This window comes from Heptranchias perlo, chromosome 10 (genome assembly GCF_035084215.1).
Source record: "Heptranchias perlo isolate sHepPer1 chromosome 10, sHepPer1.hap1, whole genome shotgun sequence".
Taxonomy (NCBI): domain Eukaryota; kingdom Metazoa; phylum Chordata; class Chondrichthyes; order Hexanchiformes; family Hexanchidae; genus Heptranchias; species Heptranchias perlo.
Genome location: NC_090334.1, coordinates 20951406 through 20976959, shown reverse-complemented (window position 1 = coordinate 20976959; position 25554 = coordinate 20951406). Strand labels below are relative to the sequence as shown.

The 25554-nt window shown below is 46.9% G+C and overlaps 1 protein-coding gene across 2 annotated transcripts in view; it reads left to right on the top strand.

Annotated features, from left to right (window-relative positions):
- The window catches only part of LOC137326327 (acyl-coenzyme A thioesterase 1-like), a 40934-nt gene that overhangs the window by 4307 nt on the left and 11073 nt on the right, over positions 1 to 25554 (top strand). For both annotated transcript variants that reach the window (XM_067991311.1, XM_067991310.1), the window contains exon 2: positions 918 to 1120. In XM_067991311.1, coding sequence (XP_067847412.1) covers positions 918 to 1120 — 203 coding nt within the window. The remainder of the gene's footprint in view (positions 1 to 917; positions 1121 to 25554) is intronic.

Sequence of the window (25554 nt, the reverse complement as noted above, 5' to 3'; positions counted from 1 at the left end):
TCTGTGTCAGACTGCTCGCCTGACATCCAGTGCTGGATGAGCACAAATTCCCCACTATCCCCCTCCCTCCTCCCTGGCCACTGTCTCAGGCTGAACTAGATCGTCCACAACTTCAATGTCCAATTTGGCCCTGAACTGAGCTTCCGACCTCACATCCTCTCCATCACAAAGCCCACCTACTTCCACATCTGTAACATCACCATTCTCTGCCTCTGATGCAACTTATCTGCTGCTGAAACTCTCATCCATGCTTTAGTTACTTCCAATCTCGACTATTCCAATGCGGTCCTGGGCGGGCACCCATCTTCCACTCTCCATAAATTTGAGCTGGCCCAGAACTTTGTCCATATTCTAACCTACACCAAATCCCATTCACACATCACCCCTGTACTCCCGTTGGCTGCCAGTCCCCGAACACATCAATTTTAAAATTTTCATCCTCGTGTTCAAATCCCTCCATAGCCTTGCCCACCTCTATCCGTAATCTCCTCTTGCCCCACAATCCTCGAACTCCACATTCCTCCAATTCTAGCCTCTTGTCCACTCCCTGCTTCCTTCACCCCCACCTTTGGTAGTGTCCATCAGCTGTCTAGGCTCTAAGCTCTGGAATTCCCTCCCTAAACCTCCACCTCTCCTTTTAAGACCCTCCTTCAAACCTACCTCTTTGACCCAGCTTGTTGTCACATATCCTAATATCCTTTGGCTCGATATTAATTTTTGTTTGATCACGCTCCTATGAAGCGCCTTGGGGCACTTTCCTACGTTAAAGGTGCTATATAAATGCAAGTTGTTATATTTTGTTTTCCCTCTGCTTTGAATAATGACAGCTTTATAGGAATATTCAATTGCTTTACAAATAGTCTTAACTATGTAGCACATTTTGGTAAAGAATCATTTATAATGTTTGAATTTGACAGGTGACGGTCCATTTCCAGGGGTTATTGATATGTATGGGTCAGTCGGTGGGGTGGTTGAGCACAGAGCTAGTCTCCTGGCAAACCATGGATTTCTGACGCTGACTTTAGGATATTTTGGGTATGATGACCTTCCAATGGATTTTACTAACCTTGATCTGGAATATTTTGAAGAAGCTGTGAACGTCTTGAGACAGCATCCAAAGGTAAGATGCTTTGCGTTTCATTTAGAAAATGGTTTTACTTATAAACGTATGAAAACGTAGGGGAAAAGACGAAAGTCCATCCAGTTAGAGGAGAGACAGATTTTAAAACTACATTGAGTGGCTTACAGAACTGAGTTTATTTTCGTTGGAGAAAAGGTAATTGAGAGGGATTTTAAATGCTTGATTAATGTAGATTTAAGCAGGTTCTTTAACTTGCATTATGATTGCAGACCCAGAGGACATAAGAAAATTGCGAAGAATCAAGTGAGACTAAAGAAAGAATTGAGTAGGAAGCAAATTTTGCAGTCTTTTATCATTTTGGAAATTTTACACATTTGCTTACCTCGAGATTAAGGGTGCATTCGCACTGCAGCTGTTTTGTCAGTGTGAAGCAGTTTTATTTCACACTTATTGTGTAAATGTAGCCTGAATGTGATGTCAGGATCCAACTTGACGATGGGGTACAGATTTCCTGGAGGAGGGAGTCTTGCGCTTAGCACCTGGGTTGGTTACATAGTAACAGGAGTAGGCTATTTAACTCCTTGAACCTGTTCCACCATTCAATTAGATCATGGCTGATCTGTACCTCAACTCCATTGATCTATCTTTTCTCCGCATCCCTTGATACCCTTACATAACACAAATTTTAAGATTGTTTCCACTTGTTCTAGATTCCCCCACCGGAGGAAATGGTTTCGCTGTATGTACCCTATCAAATTTCTTTATCATTGTTAAAGAATACATGTAGTAAACAGAATACGGTAGTCATCTTCCAATTAAAAGAAATGCTATCCTTTATTAAGTTCGGCATGGCGAGCAGTTGAACAAAGAGTGCAATCAAATGTAGATATGCGTTCTTTAATTGCAGTCTGCCTCTGGGTACAGTAGAGACAACCCTTTCAGTATTGTACTACCCTAAAGCAAAAAGTGTGGTCTTTTTATGCCACTTTTCCTCATATTTTGGACACGCCCATCAAAACCTATTTAACACACTGAGCGTCTCTGTTTGCCACTCAAACACTATTCAAAACAACTGGCTTTGAAACGGCCATTTCCTCACAAAGATTATTTTGTCTTTATTCACTCAAACCATGTGTGACATTCCTCCCATTCACTGATCTTATGCAGATTACTATGTCGTTGATTAGAGTGAAGTGTGACTTCCCTGTACTTGATTGATCTTTCTCTAGACTGACTGTCTTTGTTGGTTGTTTATCAAGTAACAAGGTCAAAGGCGCCCAAAGTAAATCAACAGTCAGCGAGACACCATTTGGATCTACACAATAGAAAGTCAATTGATATGTTTCGACTTTTGTTCCGAGGAACTCCCTATAATTTATACCAGTATTGATCATTTGTCTCACTTCCCTTTAATTGGGTGGCTATTCAATTCTCTCAGCCTTCACACTGTTTCCCTTCCCCTCCCCCTCATCCATGTCTCAACATACCTCACTTTTTTTATTTCATTACTCCCCTTCTTTTAAATACTTAACACAACATAAGGCAACAAACAAAATAATTAAAACAATTAATACAATTATTTAAAACTCAAGAAAACATGTGGCATTGGATGGGCAAAATCCAGAACTGCCTATAAGGCTTCTGTCTGACGGTTTTTTTTTGTTGTAATGTGGGGCCCAACAGGCACCAATAATCTATCCCCAATTTTGGTCATCCCTGGTTGGTGTGAGGTAAAATGTCTTGTTGATTGACAAACCATACATATGGTGTAATGCAATATCTTCCTCTCTCCAAATATGTCATGTCAGTTGTCTGAGTTCCATCGATCAACCTGTAGAGAGCAGTTAGGGGATTCTTCATCCAGGGTGAAGCCACCTTCTAGCGATGAGCTCTACAGCACATCACAGCCGAATAGCCATTCCTGGAATTTCAAAAGGTATCTGGGCTTTCCAGACTCCCTCGTTCCCACCAACCAATGTCCATAGATAATTCACAAACTCATGTATATCCTCTTCCAAAAAGTCTATCAAGTCCACTTTAAATATTTTCATCAGTCTTCCATCAACAGATAGCGGTAGCATTGCCACTGTTACAGGAATCATCCTTGAAATAATCTCATTTCACTTGCGTCTTCCCGGCATAACAGAGTCTTCGCACCTTACACCAAACCATATTCCCATCTAATTTCCAGATTTATTTTAATAAAGTTTGGGATCCAATTGTTCACTAATACCATTAACCCCTTTTTTGAATCGGATTTAAGTAAACAAAAAAGCTTCATACACAGTTGCCTTTGAGAGCAGTTGTTCCTTTCTAAAAAAAACTGTTTAACCATTACGGACAGCATCTGTTGGCAAAACAAAACCATTGGGTAAATGTAAAGATCAAGAATACAATACAGTGCCTGACTAAGTGACTTCCAGTCCATTTTTACTCAGATTATTCTCTATTCCCAGGCAGGTCATTTCCATATCCCAGTCACTCATACTCTGTTCAGTCTCTTTTTTTTCTCATTCGGAGTTCTGAGATGTTGCACCAATGCCATGCTTTTGCTGTTGTCAGACAGTCCACGTTGCATTGCCAAGATGAGGATGACAACTGCCTCCATGGTGTACATGTAACAAAGAAAGACCAAACGTTATATCTGTCCTTAAGCAGCAACCCCGCCCTTTTTTGTACGGCTTGCACTGGTCTCCATGATACCAGCTGTACTGTGTTTTCCTTCCCCGTTTTCACATGGCCAATTTCAAATTGGTTTCTCCCAATTTATCCATAACCTCATATGGACCTACCCAATTGGCTTCCCAGCCACACCCTTGTCTAAAAAAAAATGTTTCTGCATTACCTGATCTCCAACAGAGTAGCAGACCCTTCGAACAGGTAGAGGATCCTGTTGTGTATGCAAATGAGTTGTGGCCATTTTATTTGCAACCGATAGGAGAGTGGACTCAAAGGATTGCTGCAAATTCTGGAGGAATTGATCGTGGGTGTGGCAGGTAGTAATAGGAAGTGGTACACCTGTGGGATGAGATATCTGCATTTGGTGTCCCGTCATGAGTTGGAACAGACTGTGTCCTGTGGAACTCACGGGCATTGCCCTGATAGCCATGAGAACCCCGGATAATGCAGCAACCCAGTCAGTGTGGAGTCGGATCATGTCATCCGTTCCTTTAAGCACAGCCTTTTGAGAGCCGCTTTAAGGGTGCGATAAAATCGTTCTACCATCTCACTAGATTCGGGGTGATGGGGATTTGAAAATGCTGCTGCACTCCCACCAGGTGACACAATTGCTTAACGACATCCGCCATAAAATGTGATCCATTGTCACTCTATGCAGATAGGGAAGCCCCATTGGGTGAAAATCTGTTCCCATAAGATCCTGGTGGTTGTAACCGCATCATTTTTTCATGCTGGGAATGCTTCTATCCATCGGGTAAATATATTGATTACAACTAAAATATACCAATATCCACTCTTAGCAGTGGGCAGAGGGCTAATGTAATCAATTTGTAATGACTCCCAAGGGCCATTGTTAAGGTGGGAAGTACCCATGGGCATTTTCTTGGTTGCAGGGGCTGGATTCATCTGGGCATAGATCAAACATAGACTGAAGTGATGCTGTATGTCAACCCACATTTTTGGCCACCAGTAACAGCTGTGGAGCATGTCTAGGACCCGCTGGGTAGATGCATGACCTCCTACTTGGTGTAAAAACGCCATTAGCTCCTTGTGTAAGCTTAACAGTGTAACCCATTTGAGGTGTTGGTCATGCTGATAATACAATACATCATCCTTAACAATCAGTGAGACTTTGTGTGGTTGGAATAATAATGGCAGATCTGTCCCATTTTGAAGAGTACCTCTAGTAAGCTGTATGTCCGGATCGGTGGCCTGGCAGGCCTTGAGATCCATGAAGTCGGGCTTGGTCCTGACAGCAGCGGCCGGCAGTTCCACCAAGGGTACTGGATATGTCTGCTTTCCTGGCTAGCTGATCGGCCAGGTTACTGCGATCACCGTGCAAACTGGTGCCATCTTTTTGGTGTGCTTTGACCTTGCAGATGGCTATTTGACCAGATCACTCCTCAGCATATTTCCATGTGGCATCCAACAGCACCTGATGCACGAGGGGTTTGCCCGTAGCTGTACAAAAACTCCTTTTCTGCTATATTGGCAGATACTCAGAGAATTGTACACAAATGAACTGTCGGAATAAATAGTCGCTTTTCCAGTGAGGCTCCGTGATGCAGTAAGTAGTGCAATGCAGCCTTTTGGACCGAATACTGAGGGGTACATTTAATTAGTATCCCCTGATTGGCAGAGGCTGACTGCGGATCTTGTTGAGGGATCCCGCGGGCTGCTCCAGTGTGATACTGGTCTTGGTTGTAAAACTGTGAACTATCAATATAAACACTGATCAACCCCAGTATAGGTACAGTTCCTATGGACTGGTTAAAGCAATCTCCTTTACTTCACATGTATGTGGTTCCCATCATATTGCAACATATAGGCCAGCCGATAACTCTGGGAGTGTCTCCAAGTTATCCCCTAACTCGGAGACCCACCTTACCCATCAGGCTGGTGAGATACCTGACCCTTCACTAGAAATGCCATGGGGGTATGCGGTGTATGGAGAATGACTTGAATAAATCCAACTAACTATTCGGTGTGTTTAATGATCCAATGCACTTCCAAAATTTGCTTTGTGCAGCGGTCGAAAGATGGTTCCACTGGAGTACGGGTGCGGGAAAAGTATCCTACCAGAATACATTAACTGTGCACATCCTGCATCACCACTGCAGAGATACATTGTTCTGACACTGCTACTTCCATGATGAAGGGCTTTTCTGGGTCCAGACTACACAGAGCAGGGCCCTGTGTAAGGGCCTTTTTAATGCTATCAAAGGACTGATGTGACTCGGAATCTCATTCCATCAATGCATCGTCCTTCCTGGGATTACTCTGTAAATGCTGATACAGTGGGGCTGCTATTTCACCAAACCCTTCTATTAATTCCTTGCAGAATCCAACAATTCCCAAAAAGGACCATAATGCCGTTACCCTGTGGAGCCGTGGCAGATCGGCTATAAGATTAAGCTTAGTGGGGTCAGGTGCCTTACCGCCCTCCTCGATTTATTTTATTTTTTTTACCCCAGAAATGTAAGGGTTCCATGCTAATGCTGCCTTTTGAGGGTTGATTTTAAACCCAGCTCCTTGTAGAAGACCCAAAACCTCTTCCAGGAGGAGATAATATTCCTCCATGGATTCCAACTGAAGTAATAGATCATCTACGTACTGAATCACGTCAGTCAGTTGTGAACAGGATCGCAACACATCCGCCATACACTGATGAAACAGTATAGGTGAATTGTGGAATCCCTGAGGCAATCTTCCCCCAGATGTACTGCTGCTCTCCGAAAGTAAATGCAAATTTATATTGGCTATCTGGATGCACAGGAATACCCCAGAAACCATTAGAGATATCTAACGTGGAATATACGTGGCAGTCCCCCTTAGCTTGGACATCATTTTGGGGTGGCTAGCCACCAGCGGAGCCACTGGCGGGGTATACTTATTTAGCTGACGGTAATTGATAGTCAGTCCGGCTTTTGTACTGGCCAAATAAGAGCACTTTTCAGGGACACACAGGTCCACAAAATTCTCTGTTTCAGCAATGATTCTATGACTTACCCTGTCCTTTGCTCTGCGCCTTTGGGATAGGAGTATTGTACTGTGGCAGAGTTGCTAATATGGAGGTAGCAATAAATGGATCATCCCCATTTATTGCTACCTTCATATTAGCAACTCTGCCACAGTCATGCTTGTATTGTGCCCAGACTGTGTGATGCCTGCAGGTGATGTCTGCAAGGCGATCATCGGATGTTCGTAATAACTGGTGCATATCATAATCCCCCTTTCCCTTAACTGTATATATTGAATGTATGTCAGAGATTATAGAGGGTACATGGGTATCATGGGGTGGATCGGGTCCCTGCCAAATCATGTGGTTGGCTACATCGATAATCTCCCTTTCCTAATTCCATCAGCTCCCAATATTGACCCCTCGTGAGTAGAGACCATATAACAATAACTCAAATGCTGCCTCTCCGATTGTACCTCTCCAGTTAACAGTCATCTCAGCCGAGATGCTGCTTCCTCCGACCCCCGTGAGGTGGAGGTGCTGCCCACGGGTTGGAAGGTCTTTGCGGTGAGTAATGGAGCAACTTGCACCGATGTCTACTAAAAGGTGTCCTGGCAGCCTCGACCCAAGATAGGGACACACTGGGTCTATCCTCTTCATTAAAGCTGAGCCGATTTACCGAGACCACGCTCAGTCATTGGGGTTTGAAGGGGTTAAGGGGATTGTCCTTGCCCTCCTTTGTCAAAGCCATCATCCCCTGGAAGACTTCCCATATCTTCTGGTAGGACTTGCTGTCCATCACAGGTGGGGCTGAGGAGGTGGCGAACTTCTGTTTCTTGGATCCCTGCCCATAGGCCCCACCTTCCTTAGCCCAGCACTGTCCTTTTGAGTGGCCTGGTTTTCTACAATTATTGCACAGCTTTTTCTGCCAGAACTAGGGAGCTAGGTAGCAGATTAAAGAGCAGGACCTCAAAGGTTGTAATCTCTGGATTACTCCCAGTGCCACGGGCTAGTGAGTATAGAAATAGGAGGGTAGAACAGATGAATGCGTGGCTAAAGAGTTGGTGCAGGAGGGAGGGTTTCAGTTTCCTGGATCACTGGGCCTGCTTCTGGGGAAGGTGGGACTTGTACAAGTCGGACGGGTTGCACCTGAACCAGAGCGGGACAAATATCCTTGCGGGGAGGTTTGCTAGCACTGTTGGGGGGGGGGGTTTAAACTAACTTAGCAGGGGGATGGGATACAGAGTGGAGCTACAATAGGGGGTGATGTGCAGCCAAATATAGAGAAAAAAACAAGTCAGCTTGGAAGACAGGGCAAATATGTGAGGGCAAGGCTGGATGGCATCTATTTTAATGCAAGGAGTCTTGCGAATAAGGTGGATGAACTGAAGGTGTTGATAAACACATGGGAGTATGATATTGTTGCTGTCACAGAGACATGGTTGAGGGAGGGGCAAGACTGGCAGCTCAATATTCCGGGGTACAGAATCTTCAGGCGAGACAGAGGGGGAGGTATAAGAGGAGGGGGGGTCGCAATATTAATTAAAGAATCAATTACTGCCATAAGGAGGGATGCTATATTAGCAGGTTCCTCTAATGAGGCCATATGGGTGGAGCTTAAAAACAAAAAGGGGGCAAGCACTTTGATGGGAGTGTACTATAGGCCCCCAAACAGTCAGGAGGAGATAGAGGAACAGATATGTCGGCAAATCTCAGAAAATTGTGCAAATAATAGGGTAATAATAGTGGGGGATTTCAACTTCCCCCAATATTAACTGGGATACTCAGAGTGTAAAAGGCTTAGAGGGTACAAAATTCTTAACGTGCATCCAGGAGAGCTTTTTGAGCCAGCATGCAGAAAGTCCTACAAGAGAGGGGGCGGTACTGGTCCTAATTCTAGGGAATGTGGCCGGCCAAGTGGAAGAAGTGCTAGTAGGTGAGCACTTTGGTGACAGTGACCATAATTCGGTGAGATTTGAGGTGGCCATGGAAAAGGACAGGGAGGGGCCGGAAATAAAGGTTCTAAATTGGGGGAAGGCCGATTTTAATAGGATAAGGCAGGATCTGGCCAAAATGGACTGGGATCAGCTGCTTGTAGGAAAATCCGCATCGGAACAATGGGAGTCTTTCAGAAGGGAGATTGAGACCATACAATGGCAACATGTTCCCGTAAAGGTCAAGGGTGGTTCCAAGAACTCCAGGGAACCTTGGATGTCAGGGGATATATGAGAATGGATTAGGAAAAAAAGGAGGGCTTTTGGCAGATACAAAAGGCTAAAGACGGAGGAAGCCCTAGAGGAGTACAAAAAGTGCAGGGGGATACTTAAAAAAGAAATTAGGAGATCAAGGAGGGGCCATGAAATAACACTGGCGAGCAAAATAAAGGAAAATCCTAAGATGTTTTATAAGTATATTAAGGGTAAGAGGATGACTTGGGAAAAAATAGGGCCCATTAGGGACAAAAATGGCAATCTGTGTGTGGAGCCGGCAGATGTAGGAGGGGTTCTAAATGAATTTTTTGCATCTGTTTTCACTATGGAGAAGGACGACGTAGACATAGAAATACGGCAGGGGGACTGTGATATACTCGAACATATTAACATCGAGCGGGAGGAGGTATTGGCGGTTTTAGCAGGCCTAAAAATGGATAAATCCCCAGGCCCGGACGAAATGTATCCCAGGCTACTGTGTGAGGCAAAGGAGGAGATTGCGGGGGCTCTGACACATATATTCAGAACCTCTCTGGCCACAGGGGATGTGCCAGAGGACTGGAGAACCGCTAATGTAATACCATTATTCAAGAAGGGGAGTAGGGAAAAACCGGGGAACTACAGGCCAGTGAGCCTAACATCAGCGGTAGGAAAATTATTGGAAAAAATTCTGAAGGACAAAATTAGTCTCCACTTGGAGAAGCAAGGATTAATCAGGGATAGTCAACATGGCTTTGTCAAGGGAAGATCATGTCTGACTAATTTGATTGAATTTTTTGAGGGGGTGACTAGGCGTGTGGATGAGGGTAACGCAGTGGATGTGGTATACATGGATTTCAGTAAGGCCTTCGATAAAGTCCCCCACAGGAGACTGGTCAAGAAGGTACGAGCCCATGGAATCCAGGGTGCCTTGGCACTTTGGATACAAAACTGGCTTAGTGGCAGAAGGCAGAGGGTGATGGTCGAAGGTTGTTTTTGTGACTGGAAGCCTGTGGCCAGTGGGGTACCACAGGGATCGGTGCTGGGTCCCTTGCTGTTTGTGGTCTACATTAATGACTTGGATATGAATGTAAAAGGCATGATCAGTAAGTTCGCTGATGATACAAAGATTGGTAGGGTGGTAAATAGCGAGGAGGATAGCCTCAGTCTGCAGGACGATATAGATGGGTTGGTCAGATGGGCGGAACAGTGGCAAATGGAATTTAACCCGGAAAAGTGCGAGGTGATGCACTTTGGAGGGACGAACAAGGCAAGGGAATACACAATGAATGGGAGGACCCTCGGCAAGACAGAGGGTCAGAGGGATCTTGGTGTGCAAGTTCACAGATCCCTGAAGGCGGCGGAACAGGTAGATAAGGTGGTAAAGAAGGCATATGGGATACTTGCCTTTATTAGCCGAGGCATAGAATATAAGAGCAAGGAGGTTATGATGGAGCTGTATAAAACACTGGTTAGGCCACAGCTGGAGTACTGTGTGCAGTTCTGGTCGCCACACTACAGGAAGGATGTGATCGCTTTGGAGAGGGTGCAGAGGAGTTTCACCAGGATGTTACCAGGGCTGGAGCGCTTCAGCTATGAAGAGAGACTGGGAAGATTGGGTTTGTTTTCCTTGGAGCAGAGGAGGCTGAGGGGGGACATGATTGAGGTGTACAAAATTATGAGGGGCACAGATAGGATGGATACTAAGGAGCTTTTTCCCTTCGTTGAGGGTTCTATAACAAGGGGACATAGATTCAAGGTAAAAGGCGGGAGGTTTAGAGGGGATTTGAGAAAGAACTTTTTCACCCAGAGGGTGGTTGGAGTCTGGAACTCACTGTCTGAAAGGGTTGTGGAGGCAGGAACCCTCACAACATTCAAGAAGCATTTGGATGAGCACTTGAAATGCCATAGCATACAAGGCTACGGACCAAATGCTGGAATATGGGATTAGAGTAGACAGGGCTGATGGCCGGCGCGGACACGATGGGCCGAAGGGCCTCTATCCGTGCTGTATAACTCTATGACTCCTTAGAGAAATGCCTGGATTTACCACAGTCGTAGCAATTCCTTTGGCTTGCTCCTTCGTTGATAACATTTGGGTCCGCCTTTTTTGTGGCACCTCCTTTTGGCGGCAGGAGGCCCTGCTTGGCCTCATACCAGGCCACAGGAGAGGTTTGAATGTCCTGGTGTTTGTCGGTCCGAGGTTGGGTGGCTGTCAAGTCTATTGCATATTGTCGAAGCGAATGGCCACAGGCGTCACTAACCACCTTATATTTACGAACAACCAGACCCCAGAACGTGAGATAATTTTCTTAGGGGAAATAACCCACGGGCTGCCCTTATTACGATTATATACCTCCAAGAAGGTCCTGCGGTATTGAGTGGGATGCTCGTCTTTTGGCTTATGATCTGTTATCTTCCCCATGTCGGCCATCACACAATATCCCTCTGCTTCACAGACTGATCACATTCATGCATCATGATCTGGCCTTAATTTGCACATTACTTCCCTGATCTTGTTATCTGGATAGATCCCTCACAACTCTCTAGGCTGTTTTAATGTTAGCAATAACACAAATAACCCTCATTACGAATCTATAGAAAAGTGCCAGGAAAGAAACAAAGCAGAAAAGAAAGACAAGTGCCAGACAAGCGAACCGCATCACAATGCTTCTGAGCACCTTCCATTGCCCATGTCATCCAGCCATCACTATTTCCTAGTACTTTTTCTGCCATCCTAGCAGAATAGCCTGTTCCTTCTTGGATTTGGCTTATTTGGAGGTGTTCAGTCTCCTTTCAAAGTTTTCCGTACAACAACCTCCTTCCGTGATATCTATAGAAGTTGAGGACTGCATAACTAGTGTAGTAGTATCCCAGCCACTATCACGTTATAAAACTATACAACTTTGTTAGGCTCTTGTTTATGTACGACTAACAAGTAAAATGTTTTTTCCTAAGTCCTATGGTTTCACGAAGCTGTCGCACGTTTGTTGACAGTAGGCCAGTTATCCCCCAGAGCTCGTCTAGCTCGAGTCTGTGGTGATGAAGGTCTTCGCTATCCATCCAGTGTCAACCACTCGGTGTTTCGAAAAACACACAAGAAAAGGCCAGGGGTCGGCTTGCCAATGTTAAAGAATACTGTAGTCGTCTTCCAATTAAAAGAAAGTCTGTTCTTTATGAAGTTCGGCATGGAGAGCAGTTGAACAAACTGAGTACAATTAAATGTAGATCTGCGTTCTTTAATTCCAGTCTGTATCTGGGTACAGTGGAGACATCACCTTCAATATTCTACTACCCTAAAGCAAAAAGCGTGGTCTTTTATGTCACTTTTCCTCATACTTTGGACATGCCTACCAAAACCTATTTAACACAGACTGAGCATCTGTTTTCCACTCACTTCAAGAACAACTGGTTTTGAAACTCCATTTCTCCACAAAGATTGCTTTGTCTTTATTGACTTGAACCATGTGTGACATTCCTCCCATTCACTGATCTTATGCAGATTACTGTGTCATTGTTTAGAGTGAAGTGTGACTTCCCTGCACTTGATTGATCTTTCTCTAGACTGACTATCTTTGTTGGTTGTTTATCAAGTAACAAGGTCAAAGGCGCCCAAAGTAATTCAACAGGCAACGAGATTATCTTTGATTCCTTTGTTTGATAAGACAGAGTAGGTCAAACTTCTTCTCGAGTGACACCATTTGCATCGACACAATAGAAAGTCAATTGACATGTTTTGACTTGTTTGTTCCGAGGAACTCCCTATAATTTATATTAGTATTGATCATTTGTCTCACTTCCCTTTAATTGGGTGGCTATTCAACCCAATCAGTCTTCATACTGTTTCCCTTCCCCTCAACCAAGGGTACGGTGGCATAGTGGTTATGTTACTGGGCTAGTAATCCAGAGGCCTGGACTAAAATCCAGAGTCATGAGTTCAAATCCCGCCACGGCAGCTGGCGAATTTAAATTCAATTAATTAATTAAATTCAATTAATTAAATAAAATAAAAATCTGGAATTAAAATACTAGTATCAGTAATGATGGCCATGAAACAACCGGATTGTCGTAAAAACCCAGGGAAGGAAGCCTGCCGCCCTTACCCGGTCTGGCCTATATGTGACTCCAGACCCACAGCAATGTGGTTGATTCTTAATTGCCCTCTGAAATGGCCTAGCAAGCCACTCAGTTGTAAAATCTCGCTACGAAAAGTCATAAGAATAAAACCGGACAGACCACCCGGCATCGGACCACGAGGCACCGGACACGACAACGGCAAAAAAACACCAAGCCCAGTCGACCCTGCAAGGTCCTCCTTACCAACATCTGGGGACTTGTGCCAAAATTGGGAGAGCTGTCCCACAGACTAGTCAAGCAACAGCCTGACATAGCCATACTCACAGAATCATATCTTTCAGCCAACGTCCCAGACTCTTCCATCACCATCCCTGGGTATGTCCTGTCCCACCGGCAGGACAGACCCATCAGAGGTGGCGGTACAGTGATATACAGTCAGGAGGGAGTGGCCCTGGGAGTCCTCAACATTGACTCTGGACCCCATGAAATCTCATGGCATCAGGTCAAACATGGGCAAGGAAACCTCCTGCTAATTACCACCTACCGTCCTCCCTCAGCTGATGAATCAGTCCTCCTCCATGTTGAACACCACTTGGAGGAAGCACTGAGGGTAGCAAGGGCACAAAATGTGCTCTGGGTGGGGGACTTCAATGTCCATCACCAAGAGTGGCTCGGTAGCACCCTGAAGGACATAGCTGCTAGACTGGGCCTGCGGCAGGTGGTGAGCGAACCAACACGAGGGAAAAACTTACTTGACCTCGTCCTCACCAATCTACCTGTCGCAAATGCATCTGTCCATGACAGTATTGGTAGGAGTGACCACCGCACAGTCCTCGTGGAGATGAAATCCCGTCTTCGCACTGAGGACACCATCCAACGTGTTGTGTGGCACTACCACCGTGCTAAATGGGATAGAATCAGAACAGATCTAGCAGCTCAAAACTGGGAATCCATGAGGCGCTGTGGGCCATCAGCAGCAGCAGAATTGTATTCCAGCACAGTCTGTAACCTCATGGCCCGGCATATTCCTCACTCTACCATTACCAACAAGCCAGGGGATCAACCCTGGTTCAATGAGGAGTGTAGAAGAGCATGTCAGGAGCAGCACCAGGCGTACCTAAAAATGAGGTGCCAACCTGGTGAAGCCACAACTCAGGACTACATGCATGCTAAACAGCGGAAGCAACATGCTATAGACAGAGCTAAGCGATTCCACAACCAACGGATCAGATCAAAGCTCTGCAGTCCTGCCACATCCAGTCGTGAATGGTGGTGGACAAATAAACAACTAACGCTGTGACACATCCACCTGTACAGCAGGAGGGAGGGCAACCGCAGAGAGATGCGTCGCAGAGGGCACTACCCTCGCCACAGGGTCCACAGACCGAGGCTCAGCTTCCTGGACCTCTCTGAGCAGCAGTGCACACGGAGGCTCAGAGTCACTCGACATGTAGTCGTGGACATCTGCAGCCTCCTTCATGCCGAGCTGCTCCCGGCTGGCCCGAGCACCATCTTCTTACCTGTCGCTGTCAAAGTCACCACTGCCCTCAACAACTTCTCCTCCGCCTCCTTCCAGGGTGCCACCGGGGACATCGCCGATGTCTCTCAGTCGTCTGCACAAAAGAGCCCTGCAAATACACCTACACCCACTCTGCAGTGACACAATGGGTGGCATCAGTTGTGGGTCTTCATAGTGATCCTCAGGAAAGGGCATTATTGCACAAACCAGACAAGATTCGCAAAGACGTGACAGTAGTGGTGCCAATATAATATGTAATGTGAGTTGATCAGAAATTAAATAGAAGTAAAAACCATGACAAACCCTCAAACACCCTTGTGCATCCCCTTCATGCTCACGACACGTTTGCCTTACGCTTCCTACTGAACATATGTGATGCATGCCCTGTGGCTGCAGCACAGGTAGTGGCAGGTTGAGTGAGGCTGACCGTGAAAGAGATGCATGAGAGGGTGAGTAGGAGTTAGAGCCATGAGATTGTATGAGGATTGGGTTGAGTGGTAGTGGCGGGATGAGTACTGGCGAGGTGAGTAAGTGCAGGTAAGATGAGGATGAGGTTTGAGTGGGTGTGAGGGGTGATGTGACAGAGTAGTGTTGGCAGTGCAGAAGGAGATGTGGGGTGGGGGTGGTGATGTGGCAGATGGAGTGTAGGGGAATGAGTAAGTGTTTTGGCTGACCTACTTAGGTCATTTCAGCGCCTCCTGCACTGTATGCAGGTGGGCGATATGTTGGTGGTGCAGGTGACTCCTCTGCCACCTCGAGCCAGGCCATCTTGGTGGCAGAGGCAGGCCGCTTCCTCCCGCCCGCCGGGGGGAAGATCTCTGTCCTCCCCCTCCTCCTCACCCCATCCAATAAGAGCTGGAGTGAGGCATCATTAACCTGGGAGCAGCCTTCCCCCTGCTCCATGCTGTAATTTTTCCTATTTCTTGCAGCATCAGTCAGTGGAGGACTGCCCCTTTAAATAGGGCTCCTCCAGCTGACAGACCTTACTGCGCATGCGCAGTCCAGCCACCGCGCAACTTAGCAGCGGGGAACCCGGAAGAACAGGTAAGTGGCTCCAATTAGCCTGCGATTCCGTGCGGAGCAGACTGATTTCACCAGGCGCGTTACCCACGCGCCCAATCGACCCCCCGCCACGAACCCGCCGCCATGGTAATATCGGGCCCTGAGTGTCCAAAACCAGCATTGACACAAAGATTCAAGGACATTTGCAATTTCCACCAGCAGGGGGAGCCCGAATCTCTTAAAGGCAGCCTGCGTCTCTTAAAGGGAGCCGGTACCTGTTATTTGCCAAAAATAAGGTACGGGTCTGTACGGAGATCAGACATCGCACACGTAAAACACAGGTGCAGATCCCGTCCCAGTGTTTACAAACTGTGGAGTTATTTTAAAACATTAAATAAAAGTTGTGCACTACTAAATCCCACACCCTCCAATCTGCATGCCAGACCTCTCCAATCTGCCGATCTGCGAGGTACCAGGCCTGTGAGAGAGCGTGCACCAAGGTTCTCTGCTGATGCACTAGAGGCCTTGGTGTAAGAGGTCGACAGAAGGAGGGACATCCTATATCCGCGGGGGCAAGAGGCCCTCCAGATATATGCCCAAAAGGCAGTGGGAGGCAGCAGAGGACGCAGTTAATACCAGGCGCACAGCACCACGTACATGGATGCAGTGCAGGAAGATGTTCAATGCTTTGACACGAGTGGTCAAGGTGAGTGAGGTCAACTGTTAAGTGGCATCTTATACCAACTGCACCACTAGCCGCATCCACTGCTCCACGCACTACACCCCCATCACTCACCTACCAACAAACTCTTTCCATCAGTACGCAACCCTTCCAATCAGATGCTTCCTCTCAACCACTGTTGCAAGCCGCCCACCCACAACTCACAGGCCACACACACAGGCAGCTATTCAACCATGACAGGCACAGTATCATCAACTGCTCTCCTTGCTGTTCAGTAAGGGATTGGAGAGAGAATGTGGAATTACCAATGAGCAAATTAAACAGGCCTTGCACTGGGGTGGGGGTGATACTGCTCACTGGGAGGGGAGTAGAGAGCTTCAGCAGCCCACCAGTGCCCGTTCACGGGGTGACATATTTGAAGGGGTCCGTGACTCAAGTGCTGGAGGGTTATCAGAGTCAAAGCGACGCGGGAAGCTGCTCAATGTGGAGGCCTCACTCCTCCAAGAGACGGGAGTTATTACAGATCATGTTGATAGCACTCGACGAGGTTCCACATAAGAGACTGTTAACAAAAGTGAGACCATGTGCAATTGGAGGGAACCTATTGGTTTGCCCTCCAAACCTGTCTCCGAACCTGGACAGCAGTTCGTCGATGCTCCAAGCTGACTCCACCCGATCTACGTCAACCTTATCCCACCACGGGACCTCTGACTTTAACCTTGGACTCCCTCCTATTGTCTCCTCTCTAGTCCCTGTTTATTACCAGGACATATCCTAATCTTGCTCTGTAACCACTCCTATGTAACTTGAGTTTCCTTGTTTCCATTCACGTGCGCGTTTTGGCTGCCGTTCCAGACCCGAGCCCATCGCTTCTATTCCCCCTTTTATCTTCTTTTCTCTTTACCCCTCTCTCCTGTTGTCCTGCCTCCTTTCATTTTTCCCTTCTCGAATACTCTGCTCCCCAAATCACTACCCCAACCCTTCAGCACTCCTCGACCTTCCTACTCTCCTGCCACTGTCCCAGGCTTGACTCCCTCTTGTATAAGCCTACAGCTTCCCTCTGTGCCTCCCTTGGCATTCTCCGAAGGGCCCATCGAGGCATTCGTCGCTTCCTCCTTACGGGCAGCAACCCCAACAGCCCCATCCTATTCTCTCACCGACGTTCCCGCCCAGCCCACCCGATGGGGGCTAATCTTGCCAATTTCCTTCACATCCCACTCACCCCTCCTAGCGCTGACCCTGTGGACTCAGCCAGCAGATCAGCTATCACCGCCCCTCTCTGCATCTCCCTCCAGAATGTCTGTTCACTTGTGAACAAGGCCCTTGTCATCCATGATCTTATCGTGGATGATTGCGTCGACATCATGGCCTTGATGGCAATCTGGCTGATGGGTAATGACACCTTCCCCCTTAATGAAGCCTCCTTGCCTGGCTATATCTTCAACCACTTGCCCCGCCCAGACCGCCGCAGTGGTGGTGTGGTCCTTATCACCAAATCATACCTTGGGGTCTGTCCCCCTACTCCTCTGGCCTCTTCTCCTCCTTTGAGCATATCATAGAATCATAGAATGGGGGTTCCAGCATGGAAGGAGACCATTCGGCTCATCGAGCCCGTGCCGGCTCTTTGTAAGAGCAATCCAGTTGGTCCTATTCCCCCACTCTTTCCCAGTAACCAACACTGTAAATTTTTTCCCTTCAAGTTGTTATTCAATTCCTTTCTGAAAGCCATGATTGAATCTGCTTCCACCACCCTTTCAGACAGCGCATTCCAGATCATAACTACTTACTGCAAAAAAGAAATGTTTCCTCATGTCGTCTTTGGTTCTTTTGCCAATCATCTTAAATCTGTGTCCTCTGGTTCTCGACCCTTCCGCCAATGGGAACAGTCTCTTGTTATTTACTTTATCTCTACCCTTCATGATTTTGAACACTTCCATCAAATTTCTTCTTAACCTTCTCTGCTCCAAGGAGAACAACCCCAGATTCTCCAGTCTATTCACGTAACTGAAGTCGGGAGTTCTAGGGTTTTGACCCAGCGATGATGAAGGAACGGCGATATATTTCCAAGTTGGGATGGGGAACATGCAGGTGGTGTTGTTACCATGTGCCTGCTACCCTTGTCCTTCTAGGTGGTAGAGGTCGCAGGTTTGGGCGGGTTTGCTAAAATCCATGTAGACTATATCAAAGGCGCGATCTTCATCGCCCCACCTTGTTACCTCCTCAAAAAATTCAATCAAGTTAGTCAGACACAACCTTCCCTTAACAAATCCATGCCGACTGTCCTTGATTAATCCGTGCCTTTCTAAATGACGATTAATATTGTCCCTCAGAATTGTTTCCAATAATTTACCCAACATCTAGGTGAGGCTGACTGGCCTGTCATTACTCGGTCTATCCCTTTCTCCCTTTTTAAACAACAGTACAACGTTAGCAGTCCTCCAGTTGTCCAGCACCATGCCTGTAACTAGAGAGGATTGGGAAATGATGGTCAGAGCCTCTGCTATTTCCTTCCTTGCTTCTCTTAACAGCCTGGCATACATTGCATCCGGGCCTGGCCATTTATCTACTTTCAAAGATGCTTTTCTCCCACACTATGTTTATCCCATCCAATATTTCACACTCCTCCCCCTTAACTACAATGTCTGCATTGTCACCCTCTTTTGTGAAGACAGACGCAAAGTATTATAAGAACATAAGAAATAGGAGCAGGAGTAGGCCAATCGGCCCCTCGAGCCTGCTCCGCCATTCAATAAGATCATGGCTGATCTGATCCTAACCTCAAATTTAAATTCATGTCCAATTTCCTGCCCGCTCCCCGTAACCCCTAATTCCCTTTACTTCTAGGAAACTGTCTATTTCTGTTTTAAATTTATTTAATGATGTAGCTTCCACAGATTCCTGGGGCAGCAAATTCCACAGACCTACTACCCTCTGAGTGAAGAAGTTTCTCCTCATCTCAGTTTTGAAAGAGCAGCACCTTATTCTAAGATTATGCCCCCTAGTTCCAGTTTCACCCATCCTTGGGAACATCCTTACTGCATCCACCCGATCAAGCCCCTTCACAATCTTATATGTTTCAATAAGATCGCCTCTCATTCTTCTGAACTCCAATGAGTAGAGTCCCAATCTACTCAACCTCTCCTCATATGTCCGCCCCCTCATCCCCGGGATTAGCCGAGTGAACCTTCTTTGTACTGCCTCGAGAGCAAGTATGTCTTTTCTTAAGTATGGACACCAAAACTGTATGCAGTATTCCAGGTGCGGTCTCACCAATACCTTATATAACTGCAGCAATACCTCCCTGTTTTTATATTCTATCCCCCTAGCAATAAAAGCCAACATTCCGTTGGCCTTCTTGATCACCTGCTGCACCTGCATACTAACTTTTTGATCTTCTTGCACTCGGACCCCCAGATCCCTTTGTACTGCAGTACTTTCCAGTTTCTCGCCATTAAGATAATAACTTGCTCTCTGATTTTTCCTGCCAAAGTGCATAACCTCACATTTTCCAATATTGTATTGCATCTGCCAAATCTCCACCCACTCACCCAGCCTGTCTATATCCCCTTGTAGGTTTTTTATGTCCTCCTCACTCTCTACTTTCCCTCCCATCTTTGTATCATCTGCAAACTTTGATATGTTACACTTGGTCCCCTCCTCCAAATCGTTAATATAGATTGTAAAGAGTTGGGGACCCAGCACCGACCCCTGCGGAACACCACTGGCTGCTGGTTGCCAGTCCGAGAATGAACCATTTATCCCAACTCTCTGCTGCCTGTTAGATAACCAATCCTCCACCCATGCCAGAATATTACCCCCAATCCAGTGATTCTTTATCTTGAGCAATAATCTTTTATGTGGCACCTTGTCGAATGCCTTCTGGAAGTCTAAATACACTACGTCCACTGGTTCCCCTTTATCCACCCTGTACGTTATGTCCTCAAAGAACTCAAGCAAATTTGTCAGACATGACTTCCCCGTCATAAAGCCATGCTGACTTTGTCCTATTAAATTATGTTTGTCCAAATGTTCTGCTACTGTCTCCTTAATAATAGACTCCAAAATTTTACCCACCACAGATGTTAGGCTAACTGGTCTATAATTTCCAGCCTTCTGCCTACCACCCTTTTTAAATAAGGGTGTTACATTAGCAGTTTTCCAATCTGCCGGGACCTTTGCCGAGTCCAGAGAATTTTGGAAAATTATTACCAAAGCATCCACAATCCCGACTGCCATTTCCCTCAAGACCCTCAGATGTAAGCCATCAGGTCCAGGGGATTTATCCGCCTTGAGTCCCATTAATTTACTGAGTACCAATTCCTTAGTGATTTTAATCGTATTTAGCTCCTCCCCCCCAGAGCCCCCTGTTTGTCCAGTGTTGGGATATTCTTAGTGTCCTCTACCGTAAAGACTGAAACAAAATATTTGTTCAGCATTTTTGCCATCTCCATGTTGCCCACCATTAATTTCCCGGTCTCATCCTCTAAGGGACCTACGTTTGCCTTAGCCACCCTTTTTCTTTTGATATAACGATAGAAACTCTTGCTATCTGTTTTTATATTTTTTGCTAATTTATTTTCATAATCTATCTTCCCTTTCTTAATCAATCCTTTCGTTACTTTTTGCTGTCTTTTGAAGACTTCCCAATCTTCTATCCTCCCACTAAGTTTGGCTACCTTATATGTCCTTGTTTTTAGTCGGATACTATCCTTAATTTCTTTACTTAGCCACGGATGGCTGTCATTTCTTTTACACCCTTTTTTCCTCAGTGGAATATATATTTTTTGAAAGTTGTACAATAACTCCTTGAATGAACACCACTGCTCATGTACCGTCTTACCCTTTAATCTATTTTCCCAGTCCACTTTAATCAATTCCGCTCTCATACCATCATAGTCTCCTTTATTCAAGCTCAGTACGCTTGTTTGAGAACCAACCTTCTCACCCTCTAATTGGATATGGAATGTAACCATGTTATGGTCACTCATTCCAAGGGGATCCTTAACTAGGACATTATTAAGAACCATACCCACATCTTCTGCTCCACACATAGTTTACCTTTTTGGTCTCTAATAGGCCCGATTCTTTCCTTAGTTATCCTCTTGCTCTTTATGTATTTATAAACATCTTTGGGTTTTCCTTGATTTTACTTGCCAATATTTTTTCATGCCCTCTCTTTCCTTTCCTAATTTCCTTTTTAATTTCACCCCTGCACTTTCAATACTCCTCTAGGCTTTCTGTTGTATTGAGCTCTCGGTAACTGATGTAAGCTTCCCTTTTTTGTCTTATTTTACCCTCTATACTCCTTGACATCCAGGGGGCTTAGACCTTCTCGTATTCTCTCTTAGTCTGATCCCACCTAGTACTGTACTATTTCTTACTCTAGTGCTATCTGTCTCTTCAAATCCTTTGTTTCTCCTTTCCAATGCTACATCCTGGTGCCCACCACCCTGCCAAATTAGTTTAAACCCTCCCCCACAGCACCAATGAAACTCCCCCCGAGGTCGCTGGTCCCAGCTTTGTTGAGGTGCAATCCGTCCATCTTGAACAGGTCCCTCCTGCCCCAGAACTGGCCCCAATGCCCCAAGAATCTGAAGCCCTCCCTCTTGCACCATGTCTCTAGCCACGCACTAACCTACCTCAGCTTCCTATTTCTGTACTCACTAGCACGTGGCATTTGGAGTAATCCAGAGATTACTACCTTCGAGGTCCTGCTTTTTAACTTCCTCCCTAGCTCCTGAACCTCTAGCTGCAGGACCTCATCCCTTTTCTTTCCTATGTAGTTGGTACCCACATGGACCATGACTTCTGGCTGTTCCCCTTCCCTCCTGCAGAATGTTCTGCACTCTCTCCATGGTGTCCTTTTCTCTGGCACCAGGGAGACAACACACCATGCGGGCCTCACGTCAAAAGTCACAGAAACGCCTGTCTGTCCCCCGACTATCGAATCCCCTATGACTACTGCATTTCTACACTTCACTGTGCCCCCTGTACAGTCCTTTGCCCCATGGTGCCATGCTCAGGACTGCACTCCTTCGAGGTGTCATCACCCTCAGTGGTATTCAATACTGGTTTGAAAGTGCCACACACCCAGACGATTCCTGCACTGCCTGCCTCTTCTTACCCTTTCGGATGGCCACCCACTTGCTATCTTGAACTCTCTGTGGCTGTGGGGTAGCCACTTCCTGGAATGTACGATCCAGGAAACCTTCAGCCTCCTTTATGCTCTGCAGTGACTCCAGCCATCCCTCATGCTCAAAAACCCTCGGCTTGAGCTCAAGCAACTGGACGCATTTCCTGCACATGTGGCCCTCCAGGACACATGAAGGGTCCTGAAGTTCCCACATGGCACAGGAATTGCAAGCAATTCGTCTCAGCTGCTCGTCCATTATATCACCTTGGTGAGCATCTCACCTTGTTCCACCCCTCTCACCTTCCCTTTAAAATCCTCATTCTGGACCGCTCACCCAAGTACCACGCCAAGTTTCTCACCAAAATGTCTTCACTGCTTTCCTCCCTCTGTCTCTGCACCGAGTGACTTCTCATCCTCGGTGATTTCAACCTCCATAACAACTCATCATGTCCTCTCTCCTCTGAGTTCACTGCCCTCCTATCATCCCTTAATCTCTCCCTCCATATAAACTCCCCTCCCCATATTCATGGCTACCCCCTCGACCCTGCCATCTCAAGTGACCTCTCTAGTCCCATCATGTCAATTGCGGATAAGGCCATCTCTGATCACTTCCTTGTATCCCTCTCCACCCACATCCCCCTTTCCCCTCCCAACCCCACTTCCTTCTGTGTCCACCCCTGGAAAAAAACTCTACTCCAAGTCACTTACAATGGCACTTTAAATTCCCAACTGTCTATCCTTTGGCCCTCCATTCACCACAGCATTTCTGCAGCTACCGATCTGCTCAATCACAACCTCACCTCTACCTTTGATGCCCTTGTCCCGATTAAAACCATTATTCTCTCTCACCCCGATCGTTCCCCCTGGTATGGCCCTCATTTCCGCTTCCTTAAGTCGAAGGAACGCAGACTTGAATGTTTATGGTGGACAACTGGTTTAGCCATTTGTCACCACATAAAACACTATTGGGTCTTGCTCTCCTCTGCCAAAACTGCTCACTATTCCAGGATCATTCTGGAATGCAAAGATAACCCCCGGCTTCTCTTCACTACAAACCGTCTTCTTAAACCCCTCTGCCCTGCCTCCTCCACCCTTGCCTCCAACAACAAGTGTGAGGAGCTCATGGACTACTTTGTCACTAAGATTGAGACCATCTGTCCAGCTGCCTTGCTGCTTCCATCCCTTCCCCTAGCCCACCAAGGCAAACTTCCCCCACAGTTCCCCCCTGCCCTAGCCCTGAACTCGCATCTTTTTCTAGTTTCTCTCCTATCTCCCCTCATGCCCTCTCCGGGCTCATCTTGACCATGAGATCCACCTCCTGCTCCCTCGACCCTATTCCCACCAAACTGCTGACCACCCAACTTCCCTTCCTGGCCCCCATGTTTGCTGATATTTTTTATGATTCCCTGACCTCTCTGTCCTTGCACATTACCTTCCAATCTCCAAAGTCCTGGAACGTGTTGTCGCCTCCCAAATCCATGCCCATCTTTCCTGCTTGTTTGAATCCAACCAATCAGGTTTCTGCCCCTGCCACAGTACTGAAACAGCCCTTATCAAAGTCACAAATGCCATCCAATGTGACAGCGACCGTGGTAAACTATCCCTCCTCATTCTTCTCGACCTGTCTGCAGCCTTTGACACAGTTGACCACACCATCCTCCTCCAACGCCTCTTCTCCGTCGTCCAGCTAGGTGAGACTACCCTCGCCTGGTTCCATTCTTATCTATCCAGTCATAGCCAGAGAATCACCTTCAATACCTTCTCTTCCCGCCCCCACACCGTTACCTCTGGTGTTCCCCATGGATCTATCATGGGCCTCCTCCTACTTCTCATCTATTTCGGATGATGTCCCCTTGGCGACATCATCCGAAAACACAATGTCAGGTTCCACATGTACGCTGATGACACCCAGCTCTACCTCACCCCCACATCCTTCAACCCCTCCACTGTCTCTGAATCGTCACAATGCTTGTCCAACACCCAGTACTGGATGATCAAAAATTTCCTCCAACGAAATATTGGGAAGACCGAAGCCATTGTCTTCAGCCCTTGCCACAAACCCAGTTCCCAAGCCACTGACTCCATTCCTCCCCCTGCCACTGTCTGAGGCTAAACCAGATTGTTTGCACCTTGGCATCCTATTTGACCCTGAGATGAGCTTCTGACCACATATCCGCTCCATCACCAAGACGGCCTAATTCCACGTCTGTAACATTACTTGTCTCCGTCCCAGCTCCTTTGCTGTTGAAATCCTCATCCATGCCTCTGTTACCTCTAGATTTGACTATTCCAATGTTCTCCTGGCCGGCCTCCCATCTTCCACCCTCAATATACTGGAGCTCATCCAAAACTCTGCTGCCCATATCCTAACTCGCAGCGAGTCTCGTTCACCCATCGCCCCTGTGCTCACTGACCTACATTGGCTCCCGGTCCACCAACACCTTGATTTTAAAATTCTCATCCTCATGCTGAAATCCCTCCATGGTCTCACCCCTTCCGATCTGAACTTGGTAGTGTCAGCGCTGTGCATTCTCTGGACTTGGTAGTGTTAGCATTGTCTGTTTTCTGAACTCGGTAGTGTCAGCGCTGTGCATTCTCTGACCTCGGTAGTGTTAGCGCTGTGCATTCTCTGACCTCGGTAGTGTCAGCGCTGTGCATTCTCTGACCTCGGTAGTGTTAGCGCTGTGCATTCGCTGACCTCGGTAGTGTTAGCGCTGTGCGTTCTCTGAAATCAGAAGTATCAGCGCTGTGCGTTCTCTGATCTCGGTAGTGTTATCGCTGTGCGTTCTCTGATCTCGGTAGCGTCAGCGCTGTGCGTTCTCTGATCTCGGTAGTGTTATCGCTGTGCGTTCTCTGATCTTGGTAGCATCAGCGCTGTACGTTCTCTGATCTCGGTAGTGTTATCGCTGTGCGTTCTCTGATCTCGGTAGCGTCAGCGCTGTGCGTTCTCTGATCTCGGTAGCGTCAGCGCTGTGCATTCTCTGATCTCGGTAGCGTTAGCGCTGTGCGTTCTCTGATCTCGGTAGCGTTAGCGCTGTGCGTTCTCTGAACTCGGTAGCGACAGCGCTGTGCGTTCTCTGATCTCGGTAGCGTTAGCGCTGTGCGTTCTCTGATCTCGGTAGCGTTAGCGCTGTGCGTTCTCTGTACTCGGTAGCGTTAGCGCTGTGCGTTCTCTGTACTCGGTAGCGTTAGCGCTGTGCGTTCTCTGAAATCAGAAGTGTTAGCGCTGTGCG